This window comes from Crocodylus porosus, unplaced genomic scaffold, assembly GCF_001723895.1.
Source record: "Crocodylus porosus isolate Cpor-Errol unplaced genomic scaffold, CroPor_comp1, whole genome shotgun sequence".
In the NCBI taxonomy this organism is placed as follows: domain Eukaryota; kingdom Metazoa; phylum Chordata; order Crocodylia; family Crocodylidae; genus Crocodylus; species Crocodylus porosus.
Window position 1 is genome coordinate 19,275,886 of NW_017728913.1, and position 25,914 is coordinate 19,301,799.

General features: G+C 41.7%; 1 protein-coding gene and 1 long non-coding RNA gene across 6 annotated transcripts in view; one reads left to right on the forward strand and one right to left on the reverse strand.

Annotated features, from left to right (window-relative positions):
• The window catches only part of LOC109309722, a 41,723-nt gene extending 16,380 nt beyond the window's left edge, over positions 1-25,343 (forward strand). Inside the window, exon 3 of the long non-coding RNA XR_002101015.1 lies at positions 24,881-25,343. This is a non-coding gene — a long non-coding RNA (uncharacterized LOC109309722). The remainder of the gene's footprint in view (positions 1-24,880) is intronic.
• MARCH1 (membrane associated ring-CH-type finger 1) overlaps positions 1-25,914 on the reverse strand; it is a 434,512-nt gene that overhangs the window by 25,128 nt on the left and 383,470 nt on the right. For 4 of the 5 annotated variants that reach the window (XM_019534571.1, XM_019534573.1, XM_019534575.1 and 1 more), the window contains 2 exons: positions 21,860-21,939; positions 5,327-5,507 (listed from right to left, as the gene is read on the reverse strand). In XM_019534571.1, the coding sequence (XP_019390116.1) occupies positions 5,327-5,507; positions 21,860-21,939 (261 nt within the window). Of the gene's footprint in view, positions 1-5,326; positions 5,508-20,837; positions 21,698-21,859; positions 21,940-25,914 lie in introns of those variants that run through there. The other variant, XM_019534570.1, reaches the window with a different exon arrangement.

Consider the following 25,914-nt stretch of genomic DNA (forward strand, 5'->3'; position numbering starts at 1 on the left):
TTGGATGCTTATCTTGCTGGGATCCTATGACCCCAGCTGACTTCCTGCCCTTTGGGCAGGGGGCTGGACTTGATGATCTCTCGAGGTCCCTTCCAGCCCTGATGTCTATGAAATCTATGAAATCTACTAAGTGAGTGTATGGAGTGAGCTTGTATGGGTGAGCTGAGACTGAAAATCTTGCCATGCCCTTGAAGCAACATAGCAACGCATATGGAAACAAACATGAGTGGCATACAGTTCTCTCCCAAAGTGTTTATGGGACAGCCTTAGTGTTGCACATGAAACTGAAGTTTTTAGCAAACACAATATACTGCATTTCACAATTGGCAACATAGCATTTCGAATTCCAGGGCTCAAGGAAACTCGGCTGTGAGTGCAATGGGATGAGTTTTTTCTTTTTTTTCTGTTTATCTTGCTGTAACAGCGTAGTAAGTAAGGAGCTAGACTCATGAAAGACATCAGGCACAAAGAGTGGGAGTTAAGTGCCTCAGACCAAGTTTTAGATTCTTAAAACCCCTGTGCACCAGCCACCTACTCCTGTGTCTGGAGGTCTTTTTCTGTGCAAGCCCAGAAATGCCTAGATCTTGTCAATGCTGAGCAGCTAGGTGTCTGTGCCCCAACTGGGCATTCTTCTTCCTGTCTAACCTGGATGTGGTCTGATGTGGTAGGCATTTCTTAGAGCACGCGCAATGAATCAAGCCATACACAAGACATATAGTGGTGGAGCAAAGAAAATATGGTGATGATTGATCCTGCTTTATCCAATGGCTGGTTCTTTAGCACACCTGTCTGCAATGTGGGAAAACTACATTCCCTCCTCTGCTTAAGTTGAAACTTCAGCTCACAGGTCAATGTTGTGAGCAACAGCAACAGAGTATTCTGAGACAGAGCTCTCTCAAGCTTTCCTATTGCAGCTGGTCCATTTTTCATCCAATAACTATTTGTTGGACCAGATGTATATATTCATAGCCTAGTGGTTGGTGCACTTCCAGGGGAAAGGGAGGATATGGGTTCCAGGCCTTTGTCCTCTAAATGTTTAACTATTTTAAATTATGCATTCATTGGGGCAGAGGCGACTCAAGGGTTTCTTATCTCTCTGGTGAGTATCCTAATGAGGCTACAGAGTCACTTTTATCTTCTTCAGGCAACTGACCTCCCTCATATTGGTATGTCTTCAATAGCAGAGACTAACAGAGCTCACTCCCAAAATACCCTGGTGGTTAGGGAATTCACTTGGCAGAAGAAGATTCAAATCTGCTCAGGCAGCCTTGGTCTCCCACATGTCAGGTGGCTGCTTTCACCAGCAAGCTCTTGGGTAAGAAGGGTGGGGGTGGTATTTGTGTGTAGTGAAAATTTTATGTTGTGAGAAAAGTGCTTATGCCAATCCAGAGTTTTAGGGTTCAGAATGATGATGGACACCTGTCTGCAGCCAAAGCAAGGTGCCTGTGTCCCAGAGAAGAGAAGGAGTAAAGATAAGCCACATGCTCAGCATTTTTTACTACCTGCAGCAGCTCCTGAAAGAGCATATTGGCTTTTGTGAATCCCATTCTTCCAGTGTTTAACTCCTCCCCATCCTTTTTATTGGAAACTTAGCTGATTAATTTAAGTCTTGAATCCCCCTAGATAATAGGATGCCTAAAAAAGTGCATCACAGTTCTGGCTGTTGGAGCACATAAGCTGTTCTGTAGATCTAGTCTTGTATCTTAACCAGCAGTCTTCTGTAGAGTAAGCATAATTATTTTTAACCCACTGCATTAAAAAGAAATAACTGTTTTTGATCTAATAGGTGAGCCAGTGTCATCTCAATCAAGCTAATTTTCCACTAAACCTAGAGCCAATCGATTTTATTGTTGCATTGGGAGACCTGAAGCGGCTATTATTTCTTCTTTTTAGATAGTCTTAAGTATGAGCTAACCTATTTCACTGAGGTTATTGCTTCCATATATTTTATTATTCTTATAACAGCATGATTAGTAGTTTACAGCTACACTAAGGGAGTAGATTGAGGGCTCAGTGAGGAACAGTTCACCAGGGCACCTGAGGGGAAAACTAGGAGTAATGGCCACAAACTCCTGGAAAACCAATTCAGGCTCAACATTAGGAAAAACTTCTTCACAGTCAGGGTGTCCAGACTGTGGAATAAGGTCCCTCCAGAGGTGGCGCAAGCACCTATCTTGGAAATCTTCAAGAGGAGACTAGATAGTCACCTTGCTAGGGTCACCTGTCCCCCAGTTATCTTTCCTGCTTGGTGCAGGCGACTGGACCTGATGATCTTCCAGGGTCCCTTCCGGCCTTACAATCTATCAATTTATTCTTTAAAGTTAATGTTATCAGGCTAGAAAAGAATCTAGCTTTGTTTTACCCCAGTAAAGACATCAGTGGGTTACCTAAGCTAGTCACATAGTTCCCTCAATTATAAAAGACATTAGGCTAAGCAATGCTTCATTTGCTTTGAAGCATCAGTCTATAAACAAATATATGTATACATGCACACAGTCTTCAATGCCTTAACCAAGAGGCCACAGTCTTTAGACTATTAAAAGTTATAAATGTCAGTTATAGATGTTAGTTATTCTGAATAATGAAAAAATGCTATATAGAAATATATAATGGGTTTTGTGAAGGGGATCATCCTGATCCTGTTAAACTCTGCTCCTCTTCTAAGTAGAGATTAAATTATGCCTTAATTTTTGCTTAATGTTTCTCTAAACAAAAAGTTAATGCACTTGCATGTAATGGTTAATAATAATTACATGGTAATGATTTGTAAAATTGCTTATGCTTCCTAAACAGTTATTTTAAAAGTTTCCAAACTTAAATCAAAATCATATTTGGCACCAGAGAATAATCAGCTGGGATAATACATTAAAGGAAAATATCTCATCAGAGACCAGAAGTCTTTAAACAGACAGAAAAATTTAAATATGAAAAGTAATTTGAAATATAATCATACTAAGAGACTTTGGGGAAATCGGCATTTGAAGATATCTCTGTGTTTATGCACATTTTAATTTGATGCTTTCATCCATTTCATATGGATCACTGCAATATGTTGATTCAGTTTCTGTTTTTACTATGCTTCAAATATCAGATTGAATATCTATGAACTGTAGCATCTACTTTATCAAGATTCCATCTTTTTTCTAAAGGAGAACTGACTTTCTCAGGGGTGGGGCTATTACCTGATAGACTTGAATGAGAAATGCTAACACAAGTTAAATTGTGTCTCTCTAATTCTCAGCATGATAACAAGGTGACTTCCTAAATAGGAAACAGGGGGATTATGCATTGAGAGTGCTGATTGGAAAAAGCAGCAAGTGAAACCAAATTACTTTATAGCCATAAATAGAGATAATGAAGATCAGAAGAAAGAAAACAAACAGACTAAATGCAGTAGCCTTATATTTCAAACTTAGGCCTCTAAAGCTGTATTTAGTTGGCTACAAGGCACTGAGCTCCCATTGACTCCATGTAAAATATTACTTTTTAAAAAAGATTTTAGTCAATGCAAAGCTTCACTAAGATGATAATTCTATATTTCATTCAATACTGCTTAAGTTGCAAAGGGCACTGGACAGGTTAAGCCAATGAAAATTAGCATAAGGATATTGATCCAAGGGAGGCATGTGGATTTACACCAGATGAGTCTGGATCATGGTCCCTTCTGACTCCCATCTTGACTGCTTGATATTTAGATGTAGACATTTCATACATTCTCGGATTTTGTTAGAAGAATGTATGAATATATACTATAGAGGGGCCCATGAAAGGCTGAGACGCAAAGGGCCTCTGATAATGCATGTAAGTGCTAACAGAACAGCCAATGCAACAACTAACTTCCAGATGCTTGGCTCCCAGAGCAGAGCTTAAAATCCTGTGTTAGACACCCTAAGCTTCCAGTACTGTAAACAGAGACAGTTAAGTGCCTCTATGGGGCTGCTGACACACTGAACAAGAAACCAGTAAGACATACTAAGCACAGGAGTGTCTAAAAATCCTCTCTTATTCAGAGCTTAGGAATGGAGCCAGGGTTGTAGGAAGGCATCTCCACAAACTTGGATTCCCATGTCCCGAATCCTCTCCTCAGTATGGATGCCTACAACTCTTCCTTGAAAGAACTAAGCAGGACTTGCTGTTTTGGTAAAGCACAGCTGAAGGAGGAGAAGTTGGAGGAGGAAACAGTAAAGCCTATTACAATTGGTAATAAGAAGTTTGCAAGTCAAATCAATGCTACGTGACCTACTCTTGTCTACATCAATGGAACAGTTTATCTCTGGATGAGGGACAGAAAAGAATCAATTCCCAGCACTTCTTTTCAAGCTCTGGTACCTGTGCAGGACTACCTATTGAGTCAGAGGTTTCAGTTTTACGTGGTCACTTTTCAGGAAGTTTGACATTAATGTTTAACCTTAAATTGGGTTTGTTGACCATATTCAAGACTGGCCACAAATCTAAGGGCATGACAACATTTAACAAAGTGAGATGATATAGTAGAGGGGAAATGACAAAAAGGAAACATTTCCAGCAGTACTTGGCATGTAAGGATTTGAAGTGGTGATTTGGGGAACTCCTTAGGTACATTGCTGCTTACAAATGCAAGGGACTGGACTTGACAGGCCAGGAGGCCCTACCAGATTTACGTTCCTAACAAAATAACAGTTATTTACTGTCTCCTTATGACCCTATCAACAATTTTCAATTATCCTGACTTTTCAAGGATTCTTCTAAAAGACTCTTTGTCCCAAGCTAGCATACATTAGACTTTACAGATGTATGTTTCCTCCATAGTTTAGTTTAGATTGCATTAAATTATCTTAATGCATATAGCTTATTATTAATTTCTACACAAATTTAACACAATTTCTAGGTCATTTGTATTACCTCCAGTTTCTATCCCATGTATATACACAAATCTCAGCATTACTGAGTGAAAATGTGAAAATATACTGAGTGAAATTCTGCTACCTATATTCATTTGGTAGGTAAGATTATATGATTTTCAGAGTCTCTTCTGGCCTTAAAAATCTATGAACACATCAACACAAAGCAAAACAAGAAAAGTCTATTGGGACATCTAAATGCCACCAGATATCATATGATACAATATTAATATATGTGTTCAAACAGTGAGAGTCACACTAGATCAGGTCATCAGCTGTAGTAAATAGACTGACTTTGGTTCAACAGAGGATCTGGCCCACTAGGTTTTGCTGTCACTGTAACTAAAAAGATATCTGGAAAACATCAAAGTTTCTCTATGTCAGCAGGTTATGTAGTCATCTTATCCCTTTGCCACGTGAATAGAATTAAGTTATTAATACTGTACCTTCCGAAGAGGTTTGAGCTTGGTCTCCATTATAAAGTCATACTTGCAGAGTTCACAACAGCGTGTGTCTGAGCTCTTGATCCATTGGTGCAGACAGGCTTGATGAACAAAGCGCAAGGTTCCTGTGCAGCGACATGGTGTGATGAGGGGACTTTCATCATCTCCCTCACAGTGACAGATCCTGACAGGAAGGACAGCAACACACAATGAGTGACTTTTCCAAGGAGAAAAATAAAGACACTGCTTTTTCATTCTCAGCCTTGACATGCATGAGAGCCCAAATCTGTGACCTTTAAGATTAGATCCCAAAAATATGTTCCTTGTTCCCTTTTGTCATACAGGGCCAGAATAAAAAAAGATATTAGACAACCTCTCACTAAAAGGAAGGGGAGAATCTGAATAGTTGTTGTTATATTTTAAATGTACTATGCAGTTTGGACACAAATTGACAGAAATACTACTTGTCTCTTCCCTTGTGTAGGACAAGTCTTTTAGGGTGCAAGTTCTACCCTCCCTCCTCCCCAGTTTGTGTTGAGTAGCAAGTAGCCTTGGTAAAATGCTAGAGAGAATCTGGCCCCAAGTTAAAACGAACAAAGTACGAATGGTACAGAAAACCTTTCTGGGAAGGTCAGAGTCAGATTGGTGACTTGGGAGCAATATATATAAGACTGTACGTGCTTTCTAGAAAGGAATAAAAGCCTCTTTTCCATTTCCCCATCCCTTTTTTGGGTAGGTGGCTGCTAGCTGAGAACACAAAGACATATGCAGCAAGCCCTAAGGGTGGGTTGTAGATACAGCATGTATGGGCTGACTGTAAATGGCAAAGGTATGCAGAGATTTTCTCATTTGGTTTTCTGGTACTCAGTGGATGCTTCTACATGAGATGCCACATCGCCACAGTGAATAGCTACATCATCGTACCCCGTTGCTATGGCAACATAGCATCACCAGGCATGCTTGTTGCTACTGCACAGTAGCTGCTAAAACTAGCTGTGCAGCGTTGCAGCTATACAGTAATGCTGGTTACCGAGCAGTCATTTAGTATTTGCTTAAGCTTGTAGATGTGTTCAATAGCCCTAAAAACATTTTTATGTGATAGCTTTTCCATGGCCCTTGCCAAATGACTTGGTGATCTCAGTCAGTTCTGAGTAGACATTTGTCCACAGTAAGAAAACCAATAATCAGAACTAATGGCTTACAAACAGATTTGGTGACAGTGTCTCCAGAAGGACGGAGGACTGTTCTGCAGGTGAACAGAAGACTTTGCTCTAAGGCTGTGCAATAAAAAGGAGGTTTAATTTTAAGAGATACTCACAGAAAAGCTAAATGGATATTTAAAATGGATGGCAAGCTGGAAAAAAAAAAGCCATGTGCATTGCATTGAAACCCCAAATACATCAACCTCAAAACAGAGAAGTAGTAACCACAGCACTTATCCACGCTCTATCAGGCATGTGAAACTTAAAGCAAACAATTTGAATTTAGAGAAGGAACATTCTGTGACATGCGACAGAAGTTGCAGCACAGCCTAAACAACCCTAAGGAAAAACTCTTGAGCAAAATACACAAAGGTGGCCCCTGAGTTCCCAGAGGGAGCTGTCATGCAGTATACTTTTATCCTGAGGAAAGATAGGAAGGAGAGAGAGGCACCCTTCAGGACAAATGAGCACACGGTATGAATCACAAGAAGACCTAAAAAAAGTATGCAGTAACTGTCACTGTAACTACTGGCTGCAACACAGCATCCAGGAGGCCTGGTCTATAACCAGCAGAAAGGAAAATTGAAAGACAAACCAAATGCTCTATTGAACAAAGCCAACTACCTTCCCTGTCTTTTCACAGCATGGCCCAGAGTCATGAGAAAATGAGTCTACAATAACGGAAAAGCAGAACAGAGTCTCTCTTCCAGATATAAAACCAGAAATGAAAAAGCAGGTTTTGAAAAAGTGAACAATACATGGAACCGAGAGCTGCCTCCCCAGCTGGTTTAATGATCTATTAATGGGACCTATACTAAGCAGTTTTTTTTCTGTAAAAGAAAAAAAAATACACTCTTGCACATTTCATTAGTTCTTTGTATTCATTGAGGTAACTCCACATTCTGCAAAAAGTACCTGTGCACATTCTCACCTGGACTAGCTCAATCAGGCGGGATAAACTGATCTCAGCCCTTATATGGCTTCCTTTGTACAGACTTTTTTCTTGAAACTGTACCTTATGCAGGACCAAGACTTTAAAACACTGAATAAATAATTGTTTTGCTAAAACACACACATATTCCCAGTCTAGAACTTTATATAAAAAAGCAACTTCATTTTCTTTTTTAATTAAAGCCATTTCCCAAAGGAAAAATACAGGCTTTGTTCATTTTAATTCCAGCTACATATAATTTATTTTACAGACTTTAGCATTTAAACCATTTAGAAAATTGACAACTAAACTGGGTACCCCAGAGTCTTTTTCAACCATTTGCAGAATTGTTTTAAATTATTTTAAAAGGTAAAATATCAACCTACAACCCCACTGGGAGCTTCAAATAAGTGACATCGCCACTTTGAAAGAAATAAAAGTCTTCTTCAGTGGAAACACTATCTGAATTATAAATTAAATTGTGCTTTAGACAAACACAAGTCTTGGGTTTAAACTGTGGGTCTACAGGGGAAATGAAAGGCTCTGTGATATGCAGGTCACATTAGATGATATAATAACCCCTTCTGGCTCTAAACACAGTGAGATATGGGATAAAAGAGATGCATTCTAGTGGCAGAAAGTGTCCACAGCAAATGATTTTAGAAACAATTTTGTGTACCTTCTGCATACCTTTATATATTTTCAAATTTATTTACTCATGAGAACAGTTTAGAATGATGCAAAGCATATGGTTTGTCTTAAGCCACAGACTCAGACGTATTTAGCCACCTAACTGCCACTTAGACAGACAGATAGATGCCTCAGTGCCTTAGAGAAGGAAGTGTCCAATGTTTGGCTTAGCAGGGACTAGAACCAGTACCATACATATGTGTCTAGCCCCTGGCTACAACTATTAAGCAACCTGTCTACTTCTCCCTGTCATGGGTGCCAGAAAGTTTATTCAATGAAAATTCAATTATGGGGTGTTGAAAATAAAATATATTGCATAATGTGAGCTGGAGTAGTGGCAACAGCCTATGTCGCTTCCATTTTAACCCTATGTTTTCAGGTATTTGTAACTGTCTGGAGTTTTCACTTATGAGGCTGACATTTTGCAGACCTAGTTTCTGCCCAAGGGGGAGATAATATGACATGAAAGTCTAGGTAAAACTTGCTCAGCTACTTTTGAAAGGAGTTGAATGGTGTACGTACTAGCCTTCTACCAGATTAAACCAGTGGTGCTCTATCTTTTTGCTCTGTGGGCTAGAAGGGCAGTGCCTGGTCCCTCCATGGGCCAGATCCAGCCAATGGGCCCAATCCAGTGTATGGAGTAGATGTAGTGGAGCCTGATCCAAATGTAAGGAGGAGGGCTGGAGAGCAGCTTGGCTTCAATCTGGCCATGTGGAGGGAGGCTGGGGGGCATTCTGGCCAGGGCCGAATTAATGCATAGGGAAACTCCTGTAGTTCTCCTGTTACATTCAAAGTAACAATTTTCTCCTCATTAGAGAGAACAGCAGTTATCCTAGCCAGTCCTTCAGTAATTAGCTTTATGCTTTAGGAGTTAGAATACAGATTGCTTTAATCATGCTGCACTATCCTGCACCAGCCCTTGCCTGATTCTTACAATGAACTGTACCATCCCCAAAAGCTGGGAGCTTCACCAGCTTTGCAGAAAGGCAGAAGGCCCTGTGGATTTACACCCTGTCTTGATACACAGCATTCTTCCCAGTGTAGACAAGTCATAAAAAAAGGGTTATATTAAGGCTCCAGAGGTAGAATTTTAATATAGAATTAAAGTACGTTTATCTTAAAAAACCCATACTAGCTTATTATAAATTACATTAATTAAAGACTTAACTCTTTCAAAAGGTGCAGCTATAAACTCTACATGTGAACTGGTATTAATAGACGTGAAATAATTGATGTTGTAAAATGAATTTGTACATGACTGAATTCCTGTATGTTAATTTCAATGTGTCAATCTGAAAAATAATAAATGAAGGTTTGTTAGAGGATATTGGGCTTCAGCATGTTCCTTTTCAGCACTCAGACCCAGATCCTTATAGTATTGTTTTAATTGGGCCAACTTCTGCTTTCATTTACATCTGTGCAATCCACAGGGCATTAATTAACAAAGCCTCTCTGAAGCTTTCAAAAACAGAAGAGAGAGGACAGCAATATGAGGTCCCTGCCAACCTTTCTGAGACCCTTTCTAGCCATACTTTTGTACAATACTCTGAACAGTTAGTAGCATGAGGTATATAAACCAGTCACGTTGCTCACAATGGGGACAGGCAAGACTTATGGAAAGTTGCGTCCTTGGTGATCATGCTTCAAATGATACTCAATATAGGCATTTTACATTGTCATCGTCCTGTAAGTGATACCTCCTCAGGTTGCCATGGTTTGATAGATTAATTGATAGATTAATTGATTGTCCTTAATGAGTTAGCCAGAAAGACTGATGATGACAGTGATTATCATCATCTGATAATTCTGGGACACTGTGTTACAATTACACTGAATAAAGTAGAAGGGCCTTGTTACAATGCCAGATAAAGTAGCCAGTGGCACAACAAGCCGGGCAAACTGTGGGAAAGAAAGGCATGGGGAGGAGTCTTCCCAGTTCCTGGTGGCTGCTGCAGCTGCAGCGCAGTCCACTCCTGCTCTTGCTCTTAAAGCAGCTGTAGCAACGTGGTGTCCTTGCACTGGCTGCTGCTTCCAGAGCAACACTGTGGGGCCTTTCTTGCTACCCATGGTGCAGACTCTGTGGGTGTGGAAGGCAATTTTTGTGCCCCTCCTAAGTTGACACCCAGAGCTGGTCCTCCTCTGGATCACCCCTTGTTACACTACTGAGAGGAGCTTCCTACATTAACTCAGTCTTCCTCTCACTGGTCAGTCAACTTCCAGTTAGATCAGGTTGTGTTTGGGTTGTGCTCTAAGGCAGTCATTACAAATGGATGTTCTTGCTTCTCATGCAACGGTATCCTGAAGGAGAACATACACTGCCCACATTTGCAGGTGCCTGTTTATGGAAGAAGTAACCCAAACTTTTTATTTAAATATGTCCAATCTTTTCACAGCTGTCTTTCTAATTGGGAGTGGAAAGACCCTCTCTCTGTAAGTGCGCTTATTCTAGACAAGAAGATTTAATTTAGCCAAAGGCATACATATATATATATATATATAGAAGACTCACCTCTGCAGGCTCTACAAGCAAGATAGGCATTCTCCTGCCTAGATTTAGGCACCTGGGAAACTACAGAATTTGTGTGTGTGTGTGTGTGTGTGTGTGTGTGTGTGTGTAAGAGTGTAAGTGTCTTAATAGGCAAGCAGCATCATACAGCATATGATGTCCCTGGCCTCAGGAGAATTGTCTTGGTACACAGATATCCCTTACCCAGTTGGATGCCAAACCCTCCATTACTGCTGGAGGCAGCATAACTAGCAATGCCAACTGTTCTGGCTAACACTGTACCCAGTCAATCCTTGGCGGGGGTTTTGGACTCTTGTGACTATCCAAAACCAGTGGGACTTGGAACAGCTTTCTGCCCATGGATAACTGATCAACAGCAAAAAGAGTTAAATTTGCCAATAAACTGTTCTTTCAGGGTAGTTCATCCAGCAGTAAACTGCAGCATGCTGGGTTTCTCTGTCCTTCATTCCATACACTTGTCTTTGGCTTATGCACTCTCTTTCTCTGTCTGTTCCTGTTTTTTAACATAAAATGTTCTAAATGACAAATTGGTCTTCCTTTCCCTCTCAACACAGAGTGAATGAAGCCCATTAATTCTGCATACTGAATGTAATCAATTTGTATACCTCTTCCCTGTCATCCCTGCCCTTCCATTATACCAGGCAGGCGGCTGTCTTTATCTGACTTTAGGAAAAAAAAACACATTTGGAAAATGTTGTACCACACTAGTATAATTTCATAATGGTTTTCATAAGCCTCTCTCTTGATTTCTTGAAACGTGATCAGCATAAAGAAGAGAACCGAAAGCGAACTGCACTAGAATATGCTAACTGAACCATTTATTTTGACTACAACACTTGTCCTATTCATTTTCTGTTATAACTGACAAATAGCATGTTTAACCATATAAAGAGTTATAACTAATTCCCATCTTACTGCATTGTCAGTGCCACTCAAGACTGGTGTTGTATATGAATTAACATACCAAGCTTAGCATTAAAGAAACCAAGGGAAAAATTAACAAAGGAACTTAGGTGTCATGTTGCCCTGTGGAATTCACAGCCTCAAGTTAGGTACTCAGGAGAATTAGGTGCCTAATAATGGGTTTAATCAAACTGACTACAGGGCATGTAAAATAGTCAGTGGGAAATACTGAGGATGATCTCAAGGTGCAGACAGAAGTGTCAATTTTCAGGCAATCTGGCCCTTGAAAGTGCTCTACAGCCATGACCAGACAGAAGTGCATCACTGCAGAGTGCTTTAAAAGGGACCGGTCCCATGAAACTCTGAACCCTTTTTGTCTGAGGGTTCAGATGAAGATGATCAAAACGAAGTTATCTTCAGTAACTTGTGTCTGTATACAGGGCTGGGCTGACTGCAGCTCAGCCCTACTCTGGCACTGTCTTCAGAACGGGAGCAGGGAAGGGAGTGGAGGGAGTTCGGTCTGGGTTTTTTTAGTTGGTCCTGGACGGTGGAGCAGGTGGATTGAAGCTACCTTGAGGTGGGGATGGGGGGCCTCTAATCCTCCAGCCCACCTTACAGCACTGGCTGGGAAAGTGCTCTTCTACCTGCGCCTTCAGATCTACACCCTGCCTGATAATTACTCAACTAACTGCTTGAGATTTTGTGTGAAAAAAGAGGGAAATCCCACTCCTTATTACTGTCAATAGCCAAGTGGTTAGGGCACAAACCTTTCCAAATCCCCGCTCTACCTTATTTGGAGCAGGGTCTTGAATGTAGGTCTCTCATACCCCTTACTCTTAGGGTGTTTAGCATTCTGGTGTGAGACTTACACAATTTCTCCTATCTCCTGTGGACGACATTGAACGGTTGAATCGATAAATAAATATTCCTTGAAGCACAGCCTCCCTTTGTCTGAGATTTGCAACTTGTCCAATGCCTGGAACTGTCTTTCCTAGAGTGTGAGAAATATGACTCAAAGTCCCTCAAGCAAAGGAGTGAATTAAATAGCAGGCTTCTAATGTCCTGCACAAATGGTCTAGTCACTGGGCTATTCCACAAGAGGGCACTGGCAATGACACTGCCTCCTATGTCTCTGCTTTGTTATCCAGTAGATATGCTCTGGGAAGATTCACCTGTGCAGGTTCTACAAGCAAGATGAGCATTTTCCTGCCTAGATTTAGACACCTGGGAAACTACATTCATGAAAATGTAAGTCCAAAGCAACTCTGGTGTACCTAATTGCCACATTAGACACTTCAACACCAAATATAGATCCTCAAAACCCCTGCTCAGCTGCTGACAAATCTTGGAAGCACCTAAAACCCACGGGTGCCCAAAATACCCTAATCTCAATAGCACTTGTCTAAGCCTGACTGGGATTCACAAATGAGGCTTTCCCTCTATCTCACTGGGCTCTGTTGCTGCTTCAGTAGCTGGATCCCACACAAAATTGTGATGAGTGTCAAGAGCATCCTGATGCCCCCTTTTGACCTGTAGCACTGGAGCAGACTGTAGATTCTTGGACTTCTGTGTGGTTGAATGCTCTAACCAGTAGGCTTTTCCACCAAGTTGCTGTAGTGCAGCTACAACCCTCCAGCTGGGCCGAAAATGAAAATGACCATTGCTGTTCTGTTTCTTGTGGAACTCAAAGCTGCCAGTGCAGGTGAGTATGCTCAGACTTATAACACCTCATCCTCAGCTTTTCCTACTCACTTCTTTGGTAGCTCTTGTTAAGAGCTTAAGTGTTACATGCTGCAATGCTCAACACTGCAACAGCTATGTTCCCTTTGTGGAACTAGGCTTTAGGGGCTCCAGGTACCTCCAAGGTTAGGTAGAGGCTGAACAGGTTCTGAGGAACTTAGTTTTGGACTCTGCGGTAACAGGTACCAGCCCCAATAAACACAGCTGTGATCAGCCCTACGCTGCAGACCATGTACATGATCCCTGCAAGCTCCAGAAGAGAAAGGAAATATTTAGGGAGCAACAGAAATTTCTCTACAGTTAAGCTTTCCATTTTTAAACCCAATTTTCCTCTCCCTGCTCTCTGCCCTCCCGAAATCTTTACATTCCTTTGTTAGGGTCCAGCTAATGCACTGCTTTTCTGGTCTGCACTGCTTGTCTGGGAAATTTTAAGTGGTCTGGGAAAGAGATTTGCTACATCCTCAATCAGAGCTGTTTAACGTACTTTCAGAAGTCTATAGTTCTGCTATTTTTTAGTTAAGAAAATAATCTGAGGGTTGTCAGGCCAGAGACAACATGCACAAAATGAAGTACATTGCATAAACCTGAGCACTCAGCTGGGAAGTAGCACCCCCTGCTTCAACCACCACTATTTCTGTATTTTACATAAGCCAGTGTTGCATAAAATGCACAAGTAGTCCTGGAAGTCGAGGCCAGAACAAACATGATTCATCCTTCCAGCTGAATAGACTAACCACTGAGCTTGAGAGTCATGCTCCCTCTTTCCAGTGCAATGAATCTGGAATACTTTTCTGCACAATGTCACAGCTTCACCAGAGCTGTTAAATGGGAATAGGGTACTTCCACCCTTACCCCCCAGAACAGCCTATAGCCTAGTGGTTACATCTCCAGAAGTCAGGAGATGTAGATTTGCAGCTCCTTAGGCAGAGGATGCAGGCATACCTCCTAGTATCTAGGTAAATGCCTTAACTACAATGCTAATAAAGAGGAAGGGGAATGAGCATCTTCACTACCTGTTTTGGCCTTGTTGTTAATAATACAACCTCTGTTTCAACTCCAGGGATGTGATTCCCATGCTCGTTTTAAACCAGGTATGGGGATCTAATACCGTGTATCCCCAGAGAACTCCTTTAGGAAGACATTGGTAAGGGTGCTCTCCAAGCATTTTGCAAATGGCAAGCACTGACATAAAGAGCAGGTCAGGGAGGCTCCAGGCAGTTCTCTGCCCTACAAGGCATCAGAGGAAGATCCAGATCTCCCTAAATTATGCCAGGCAGTTGTCTACAGCCTCCTGGAGCAGCCCAGGAGGGAGGGTTATACTTTAAAATATGCAGCGAAGGCATGTATGCCTCCTCTCTTTTAGAAATAATAAAGCCCACAGGATGAAATGGGGTTTAGCTTTACCTGGCAAGACTTAGGCCCTGCAATGTGGTGTCTCTGTGGACAATAAGCTAGTGTGTTTGGCAATTAACTAAAAGGCTGGGGGTTTGCGCCCACCCAGAGGTGCTGGCCACAATGCCCAACTGACAGGTAAGAAGAAGCTTCTTTACTCAGGGATTGGGCTTGAGGTCCGTCTGCTTAATATCATAATTCAATATTCACCTGCTGAGAGAGAATGTCAGAAGTTAAGGCACTCCCCTGGGAGTGGGGAAGCTGGCTTCCAGTCCTTGCTCCAATGAACATTTATTTATTCTATTCAAAGTGAAATAGTTCCATCCAAAAGAGTGCCCTCACCCCAACCCTGCTTTTAGATTGGTGTGTAAGGTACTCTTATGAGAGGTGAAGTACATGGATTCGAATACCCATCTAGGTGCCTAAATTCCTCTTGCAAAGATGGCTTCAAAGTTTTTTCTGTTCACTTCAATGGGCTTTATGTAAAGTTCACAGTAAGGATGAATGAAGCAAGAGACCACAAATCAGCAACAAAACCAGTATAGGCAACTGCCGCTTAGCACTCTTAATTGGTTCCCAAAAAAATGAGCGTTAAGCGAAATAGCATTAAGTGAAACAAAAAGTTTCTGATGAACCAAGATAGCGTTGCATGATGCCTATGAGCATTATAACAAAACTCGCTGAGTGCTAAGTGGAATTGAGTATCAATGTAAAGCGAGCGTTATAGCGAAATAGCGCTAAGTGAAACAGCGTTAAGCAGGGGTTGTATTTATGGATCAGTAGCATACAGAAATATATTTCTTTTGTAGACTTGATTGTGGTCTGTATGCCAGCAAAAATCTGAAAGCTTCTGGGTAGGCATATGTCACTTTGTTGATCCCAATCTAGAAATCCAATGCATTCAAAGAAAATAATTGTGTGTACCAAACAGGCAGTTAGCTATTGACAGGATTTCAGAAACACTTCATCCTAACTTCACTTCCAATGCTAAAAGAAGAGTCAGACAAATGCTGCGTCTGAAAATCCCTCATAACTATTCAAATAAGTTGTTAAAGGTGCTGTTTACCCAATCTGTGCATACCTTCATTCAGAACTTACATTCTGAACATTGGTGACCTTTGGGGACGTTGTGGGAACTTCCAAGCACCTGCTTTTTCAACAGTTATGGATTTCACTGAGCAGTGTCTCAGTTTTCATGTCATCTTGAATCAAACTGTTAGATGGGCTGGAAAAAGCAGCTGGGTCCAGTTTTGCTTCAAGATACAGAACATATAAAGAACACTTCCCCTCACCCCCCACCACCCCCAACTGCTCCTATATCTATCTACTTTTCCACCAATAAAAACATATACCTGCTCTCCAAATCCCCATGTTTACTATGCACATCGTGTCAAGAGCCTGGTGGACAGGAATCAGTTACACTGTGTTGAAGGAAGGGGAAAGTAAGATGTTGTTTTGAAAGGCCCACTCCAAAATACTAAGGCTGGTGTTGCTTTTGAAAAAAAAGTAGTAATCTTAGAGGCTAGGAATTAACAATGCCCTCAGCTCAGCTGCCCACTGTGCCACAAGTACCATTCCCTGCCAAGCCTTTTCATAAAACAATACCTAGTTTTCATACAGAACTTATCATCAGTACATCTCAAAGCACTTTGCAAAGGAAGTCAGCACAGGGCAAAGGAGACACTGGGCAGCAGAATCAAGAATAGCGTCCAGATCTTCAGTCACAGTACAGTGCACTGTTCTCTAGACCACACACAGGACCTTTTATGTCACCACATATACATCTGAGAGCATTCACAGACTTCCATATATCCTGGCTCCAACACTGACTAAGATGCAGAATGAGCAAACCCTGCAGTCTGCGCTCCTCCTTGCCAAGATCTGTCTATCCAAGCTGATTTGCAGTTCAGAGTTAAAACAGGAGGTAGGATGTAGATTGGTTCCTCTTCTATCCCACCTCACTCCATCCTTTAGGAAAAAGTTATTTTCTCTCCCAACTTATCAGATCAGTGAAAGGAGACCATCATGTAGGAGGGTCCCCTAATGCAGGGCTGTCTAATTTCAGAGTGGCTGGGGGTCACATGCTGCCGAGTTCATGGGTCCCAGGTCACACACTGCACAGGCTGCATGTTACAAGGGCAGCATGGGCTCCCTGCCCCCTACACCACCACATGAGGTCCCCTGTTGCTACACCACGTTTGTGATCACCCCAGCATTTCTGTCACGTGTGCCTTCCCCACCCAACCCCCTTCAAACCAATACATAGACAAGCCCCTTCCTCTCCACCCACCACTTCTGTGTGAGCCTCACTGTTGCCACTACTGTGCAGGCAATCCTCCTCCATCACTGCCACATGAGCCCCCTCCTTCCTCTGCCTTTCCCCCCTGCTGTGCGAGCCCACCTGCTGACATCACTATGCAGGCAATTACCCCCGCTGCTGCTGCAATGCAGGTAGTATGAGCAACCTCTGCTCTTCTCTTCCAGGGACCACTGCCACAGCCAGAGCAATGGGAGCAGCAGAGGCCAGACAGAAGTCTGGGGCCATACTTTAATCCCTTGCAGGCTAGATGCAGTACAAGGACCACTAGCTAGACATCCCTACACTAACAAAATACCTCAAGTAGCCTGGGTGTTCTTACCATAAACACATAACCAGCTGCTTATTGGGGCACATGTATATCATAGGCTTATGGTGAAAATCATTAAAATATATAAAATATTAATATATTATTAATATTTTGTAGCATTCTGTTGGTCCTGAAATACTCAACTCGGATGTATGTGTGGAAGATGTTGTACAGCATGACCTGCTGAAGAGAATAAGTTTGTACTATTTGGGCACAAACCCAGAAAGTGAGCATTTTGTTCCAATATTTTTCCAGTCTTTTTCCCCCAATATGTTGACTCTATAGAAAGAAGCCACACGTCATCTGTCAATGAATGTGCAGACACAGTTTGAACCAAAAATCTGGTAAGACTCTTTTAGCTAAATTGGGATAATCAGACCCAATAAATAATATAAGATAATAAGGAAGATAATAAATCTCTTTCTTTTTGTTTAGCTGCCCTCAAATTTAACAAGTAGGGTAACTTACAAGCCATGAAAAATTATCATGCTTTCAAATTTGCAGCATCCTTCCTAGATGCATAATCTTCCTGAGGTGATATATTTAGGAATGACAGCAAGAAATACAGCATTATGCCTGCGAGTGAGCAAAGGGTGAATTTATGGCTGTTAACGTGGCAGCATTTAAAGAAAGCAGGCCAGATTCTTAGCTGAAAATCTCCATGCAGCTGAGCAGATCTTGGGGCTAAGGGCTCATTTAAGCTATGCTGATTGAATCAGTTGCACAGGGCTGCAGAGTGTAGCAAGTGATACTCTGCCTCACCCCTTCCACATTTCTTCCAGCTCTCAGGCCAAAGTTGGCCAAAGTTGGCCTGAGAGAGTCAAAGCAGCCCTACCCATCTTCAAGTCAAGTCAGTCCTGAGGCTGCTGCAGCCACTGGGGCACCTCAGAGTTTAGTTGAGTTGCTTTGCATCATTGGTGATGCTTCAGGCAGAGTGACCTGATGGTGCTCATCTTCTTTCCAGGTATGGATGGTTGTTGGCTCACAATGTGTTCATCCACCCTTTCACAGGTCTTGTTTTTAATCCTGTTGGGTGTCCACATATCCTCCTCACCCAGGCTAGTCCAGGTGGGGGCACCAGTTTAGTCACCGACAACTCAACCATAGAGCGGGCTGTACTGGTTTACCTGGTACCAGATAGCAGACCAAGAGAAGCTGGCCTGACAAGCACCTACCCACCTTACTCATCTAATATTAGCACAGCTGCAATACTGTGAAAGTGAACTCAGTGAAAAAAGGCAGAGTCTGACAGAGAAAACTTGTCACTCCCTTATCAGGATGCCAAATCCTCTACATCCCCACACATTCTAGATTAGTGATTCTCAACCAGGGTGTTGGGGGCTCCTGGAGTACTGCCAGATGCTTTGTAGGGTACCACGAGGTGTAAAGTGTACAGAGATAAGTATGTAAGCTAAGTAGATAAATGCAGGCTCAGGCTCGTCCTTGCCTGAATAACCTCTCGCCCTCACTGCCAGCCCCTCTGCAAGGGGGTAAGCAGAGTAGTATATGAATTTGTTTTTGAAATTGAGTGTCACTCAATTCACAAATGTTATGGAGGGGTGCCTCAAGTCTAGTGAGGGGTGCCTTGAGTCCCACAAAGTTGAAAACTACTGTTCTATATGTTGATGTTCACTCTAAGAAGAACAAGGGAAACATCCCTAAGTTGTCTGATACTTGAAAATATAGTTTCAGATAAGTGGTCAGGCAGCTCTTATCTACAGGAGAAAGTTGCAAGGGTTACTTTCAGCTGAACTAGTGCAAGCCCTGTATGAACATAACTATAAGTACTTCTGAAACTGAAATAAGTAAGTGGAAATGATTGAACTTCCTAGCCAGATATTTCTACAGGATTTATCACAATGGTACCATAATACATATTGGGATCTCTTAAAGTGATTATTATTGTTTTGAATTTCAATAGCACCTAAGGGCCAAAACCATGAATTAAGACCATACTGTGCTAGGCCTAGTACAAACAAAGAATTAAAATGCAGTCCTGCCCTAAGGAGCTCACCATGTCAATATAATAAAGAGAAAACTGGTGACTGCAAAAAAAATCAGTAATGGAACAGGGCTCTATGTTGTGGCCTGGCCAACCCAGTATACAGCACTTGATCTGCTCATACTTTCTGCAATGATAGAGGACACTGTCTATTACAGCCTGATAATTGTCTTAATCAGAATATTTACAGTTTACTGGAAAGTCATAATACCCTGGATTACATCATACAGTTTCACAGCATGCACATTTCCTCATTCTGGTTCTGTTTAGGCCTTCATGACAGTTTTTTTTCCCCCAGCAAAGCAGAGAAAGAAGCTTTCAGCTACTGTACTAAGATGTTATGACTGAATTTCATTAACACTAAGCTCCCTGGCAGTGCAAAAGGGTTGCAGCATAAAGGAGAATCAAGACCAACATGGTTTTTAAAAAAGAAATATTAATTTCGATGCCTGATTTAGCTTTTGAACCTCCAGACAGCTACATTTTCAAAAGACATACTCAAGTTCACCTCAGTTTTCTACCTCAGATTCCTGCACTGGTTCAAAAGCTGCACATTGCCCTTCCTCATAGCAGAATCCTAAGTGTGTCAGCCTTCAAATCCGCTGACATGCCACATACTGGGTTTAATGCCATGACGTTAGTTGGAAATCCTTTCCTTTGATAATTCCCGCAGGGCCACTTCTCTGCTTAACTGAATTAGGGAAACTTGTTGATGTTACTTTATCCTATGCTAATTCTTTTTAATATTTTAATCCTTCAAATATTGAATTTATTACTTGATGTATTTACGAGAGGTCCATAACATTGAATTGTGTCAGAATGACAGTGTGGGGCACCAAAGATCTTTCTTCATGCGTATAATACAGCGCAGCGGCAGCAGTATGAACAGTTGCACACTGTGAGGCCATATCCTCAATCCTGACCTAGAACGTAATTCTGTCTTTGTGCTGATACAATCTTTAACATCCTGGTAATTACTGTGACTACCCATCAGATTGCAATATTAATGTCTACTCTAGTAGGCCACAGATTCACTCTATGGAGGTCAATGAACAGAGCTATATTTCAGTCTCTACTGACCAAGACTAGATTTGAACTAGTCACCCAAGAACGAACAGCTCCATATCTCATTAGCATGGATTTGTGTGTCCTTTGCTTTTCCTCTCTGTTGCTAATCAGAAATTCAAAATACAGCAGCGTTCTGCTAGAGTGCACAGTGTCTCAAACTATATAGACAAGCCACTATTTCTAGGGGAGAAACCCCCCCCCCCCACACACATATTTCAGTTCAGCTACTTTTGTTTTTAAGGTGCCATATTTTTAGAAATCTCTTTGTCAAGCATGTGTGTAATGTATCATAGTCCCTAGAAGTTAATTACTAAGAAGTAGGTACACAAGAGATGCCAGTGGTAGCAAGAATCAGGTGAAAGGCACATCTATAATTCATAGCAATAAGAAATTCCTTTTGGTAACGTTGAATCTTTCTTATTAGAGACTAACCTGCATGATTCTACATCATCAGACCAGTCATCACATGAAACAGGAGGTTTCTGAACAGCATCAGTCACACTGGGCCCTGGCACAACAGGTACTTCATTATCGGGAACTCCGAGAGCATGATTGCCAGAGCCTCCCTCTGTAAAGCCTTCCTTGAGATCTTTGTTTGGTCTAAGATAAGATGAAGTCTGCAGATCTGTATGGCAGCTTTTCCCTTTGTTTTTTCCATATTTTCTTGAGGAACTCCTTGCCTCCTGACAGGACACTGAAGACTGCAAAAAGCAAGATTCTTTACATCTTGACAACTTTCTTCTCCGGTGATTTAAAGTCTGGTTATCAGAATCAGACACCTCCTGTTTCTTTTTCCCCGTTGTCCCAAGAGTGACAAGTCCAATGGCTTTACTGTTTGGGGACCCATCCTGGTTACTGCAAGATCTACTGCTCCTTCTCTCTCTCCTGGGCATTTTGACCTTCTCTCTGGATCTCCTTTTAGCCTGTGCCCACTGACTATCATCTGAAGATGATGAATCAGATGTCTCCTTGTGAAGTGCATTCCACCTGGAGTTTGTAACCTCACTGTGCAATTTACAGTCTTTGCCCTTTCCTTGCTTTTCTGCATGCTCACCAGTGTCACCAGTCTCTTTTCTCCGCCTAAACCTTCGTTTCACTTGTTTCTTACCAGACTCCCTACTAGAAGGGGTCAGCACCATGACAGAGGCTGCATGTTCAAACTTATCTTCTGATGCATCATGCAAGGTGGCAGATCTGGACAAAAGCAGTAGGCACAGAAGAGGGATGGAAAATGGCAAAGAGAAAGAGAGAAAGCAAAAAAAGAAATGAGACATGAAAATGGAAACATAGATTTTGATTTAAAAAGGAAAAACAAAAAGTATATGACATCAAAAGAAAATCAAGACTGTGTAATGCATGAAGTATGTTAGGCAGAAGCAAAAGCTACACATTATTAGATAAAGACAATGAACAGTGAATGACCAGCAGATCAGAATGATTTGTTCAGCACTTACCGACAGATGTCCTGCGTGGAAGGACAGACAGACAGCCGTGACTGGCTCCTGGGAGCTGTTCCTGTTGTGGGACTGCTTGCCTGTTGAAAAAAGTTTGATAATTTGGAATCTTTGTCCATGAAATACATTGCAGATATTTTATTGTTTTGCCACATGATTATAAAGTTTAAGCAATGGTTGCTGCTGCTCATGGTGACCTTATGCACATATGCAAGTTTAAAAAAATACAGGAAGCCTGAACAAAAGCAAAACTTATTTGAGGAACTAAATGAGAGCGAAGGGTTTCAGCTTTCATTCAACAACACATATCTTTTCTGTTTGAGGAAGAGTCTTTCAGTGGTTGAGATTTCATTTTGGTTATGATCTACTGTATGTAGTTGCTGGGAAGGCATATGATGTTGACTTCTATTTCAAGAAGAAAAACTAGTATGATGATCCTTGTCAAAATTAAGTGAAACATATTTACATTATGCTCAGTGATGCTGGGCACAGAGGCTCAGCTAGCAAATCTGTGAAGAGTAGAGTGGCAGAACATCAGGAATATTAAAGCTTTTAAAAAAAGATTTCCAAGGCAATCAGAGCATCTGCAGGAGTTAAATGAATGTGAAATCAATGAACCTCAGAAGGTCCAAAGTGCAAGCTGTAATTCTACAGAACCTACTGCATTCGCAAAGTGAGAGAGAGAAAGAGACGTTAGATGCATGTAGTGTCTTCAATTTCCCTCATAAGGTTGTCACTGCAATTTGCAAACTATATTGCTGAGTGCATCCAGTGAGAAACACTTTTTGATGGTGTTGATAAGAAACTATTTCAGTTGCCCTGCTAATTTATTGGCAAGCTAGCTGAAGAAGATCCAAATTTAGGCCCCAAGTGTCCTGGTTTGCCAGAAGCCTGACAGAGGATTGCTTGGGGGCTATAACGGGAATCATAAAAACCTTTTTGCAGGGTCTAGCCCTCCCCCTGGATGATAAACGGTGCTATGGTTTGGTATGTAGTCCTGTAATGAAGTAGTGAGCACCATCCATTCAATGGGAGACAAAACAGCGTGAACTTTAAGCACTGGGGGAAAAATATGTCCAAGACAAACAAAGTGCATACAGAAGAATAACCATTAAATAAGAGTTGTGGATCAGATCCCATATATTTTCACCAAGTTACAGGGCTGGAAACAAACAAACAAATAAAATTATTGTACAAATCATTCAATCAAAACAACTCCTGGCTTACTTTGTACAGGTCAGGAAATGCCCATTTTTATTTCAATCAGGTGTCAATTTTGTACTTATGAAAAAGGAAAAAAAAAATTAGTGCAAGCTAACAGTTTTAAATAAGTATACTGAGAGCTTCCTGACTCATAAATCAGAAACATCATAAGGAGCCTATAAAATTCATGGGGTAAAAGCCCACTATTGGTTGGCCAAACCGCAGCTTGCAACCGACTTTGAATTACCAAGCTAAAGTGAAGGAGCAATTGTTAGCCCTGTGACAATGTAAGTGCTCATTATAAGAAAAGATAGATATCTGTACACCTCTAGGCAAGGGACATACATTACACATAAAACGTATAAGTGAGCGGAAACTGGTTCAAATCTGTAACAGAATAGAAGTTCAGTGCACATAAACCAGTTTCAAAATGGACAAAACTGGTTTAAGAAAAAGCTGGTTGAATATAGTATCAGATTTAACTGATTTGGGTCAAACTGCTTTATGAAACTTCTGTTCCAGACCACTTCCTGCTTCAAGTTAAATCAAAGTTCCTTACCATCCCAGGATGCTTTGCAGCCCTGAGCTGGGCTGGGTTGTCTGCTCCAGAGATCAGGGTTGACCCCACCTCTCCATTCCCTAGCCAGAGCAGTGAGGGCTGGCTGACAATGGGGTGGGGGCAGGGGACCACAGCTGGGTCTGCTGAGGGGGGAGGGAGACAGCCCCTGCCAGACTTTTCCCTGCTGGAGCAATGGGAGAAGGAAAGGGGGAGTGGGTTGGCAGGTTCAGGTGGAGGGGAGGGAGAAGGGTTTAAATCCTTTCTCCCACATGCAAGGGCCCCTAGCCAGGGTCTGCTTGGCAGGGGATCAGCAGGCCCCGGCAGGCTATTCCCCGCTTGCAGCTGGAGCTGGGGGGCAGAAGTGTGGGATGGTACACTGGGGGGACCCCAGCACCGCAGGATGCTTTGCACCTCCCCTGCAACTCCCCCTTGCAGGGTGGGCAGCATAAACTTGGTCCATGCTGTCTGCTACAGCCAAGCAGGGAGGCATACTCTAGCACCCCTGGCTTCTAGTCTGGGCCACTGCAGGCATGTGGCTGCATTTCCAGAATCAAAAGTGAATGTCTGCTTATCAGTTCAGGCTATGCAGCTTCTACTAACCTGCAAAGGCTGAATTGATTCAGCCACGGGCTTTTTAACTGTCTGTACTTAGCCCTAGAGGGCAATTCTTTTTCTATAATGGGGGCACTTTTGTCTGCAGAACAAGTAACAGAATCATACCTATACTGTGACTGGGCCTTCTTTTGAACAGGGACCACCAACCATGATATATTTTATTGAGGGCTCAGATGAGACTGGGAACCAAGAAATGTAACTGCTTCCCTGATTCTTGCCTTGTAATTTTACTAACAATTCCAATCATGAAAAATAAAACTTTTTATGAATGAAAAAGTCCAATTGATAAGGGTGTGTATGGACTCAGTCTTTATTTTCCAGGTGTTTTTCAAAGGCTGGGTTACTTCTGCCTGTTGCAAAAATGAGATGCAATGTGTCATCGGGCAGAGGAAGTACACTAAAGTGTTTGCCACTGAATGTAAAAAAAATACGTATCAATGGGAGAACAGTTTATGTTACTTATCTTCTTTCCAACATAAATGAACACTTCAGTTAAACAGTTTTTAAGGAGAAAATAAAATAACAATAAAGTCTGGGGAAAGATATGTTAGAAACAGCTGGTGGGCGTATTCTCAGGGTTGTATTCTTTCTCTTCTCAACATCTGTTATCAGTCTCAAATAATAATAACTTTTGTCTTGTACAGATTGCATGAGTACTTATTACGCTGCTGTCAATGTTAAGGGAAAATGCAGAAGCCAGTGCCTGATTGAAGTTGCTGGACTGTGCAGTACCAAATGCTCAGGGGCAAGAGGAACATCCATTCAGGCCACAGAGCAGCTGAGGAACCGTTACCTGGAGACCACTCTAGACCATGCTAAAGCAGGCAGCATAAGTCCTTGGGCAGTCACCCTGCAGGGAGGAGAAAAAAAAGCCTGACATAGAAGTGGATCCTCTATGCTTCAGAAAATGGGGCCTGCTCATAAATTGTTCCTATTGTGTTAAACACTGGATCCTTGCCTGGATCCAAAATTCAAACTGTATTCGATACCCTCACTGCAACTGAATGGCATTAGTTCTTGTAGCACTATAGGGTCTAGACTTGATCTTAAAAGTGCATGGAATGAGAACAAGTCCTAATGTACAATAAATAATTGTTGCTAAACCCACAAGAGAAAATGGTTGTAATTAGTAAACTGTTAAATTTCTTTATAAAGAACATTTTTTGCAGCTTTTTCTTTAAAAAGAAAGATTTTGCAACTGATTTTTTGGGGGATAGGTCTTCATTGGAGATGGATTATCTGTATAATTTATGGACAATTTTTATATTTGCTTTTTCCATCTGCATGAAGGCCAGTTATCTGTTTAGCTGTAAAGAGCTGTGACCTGTGGGGAGACAGCATAAATAGGACTACTAGATTTAGCACTTAGCATCACACCACTGATCTGCTAATCCAACACCCTAATATATTCATGACTAAATTTAGAGTGCAAGACACCCTGGTGCAGAGGATTTAAGTGGGACTTAAAAAGATGCATAGGCTTTGTGTGATTGCTTTACCCAGGAAGACTGACTGACAGTGAATTTAACACTCTTCATCAGTAGTTCATAGATAGATTGCATTATATTGCTTTGTCAATTTTAGCTACAAGTTTGGGCTTTTTTCTTTTTCTTTTTTTTGGGAAACAAATTTCAACTTGTGGATCACTCCAACTGTTCTTTGCAACAAATTCTTCAAG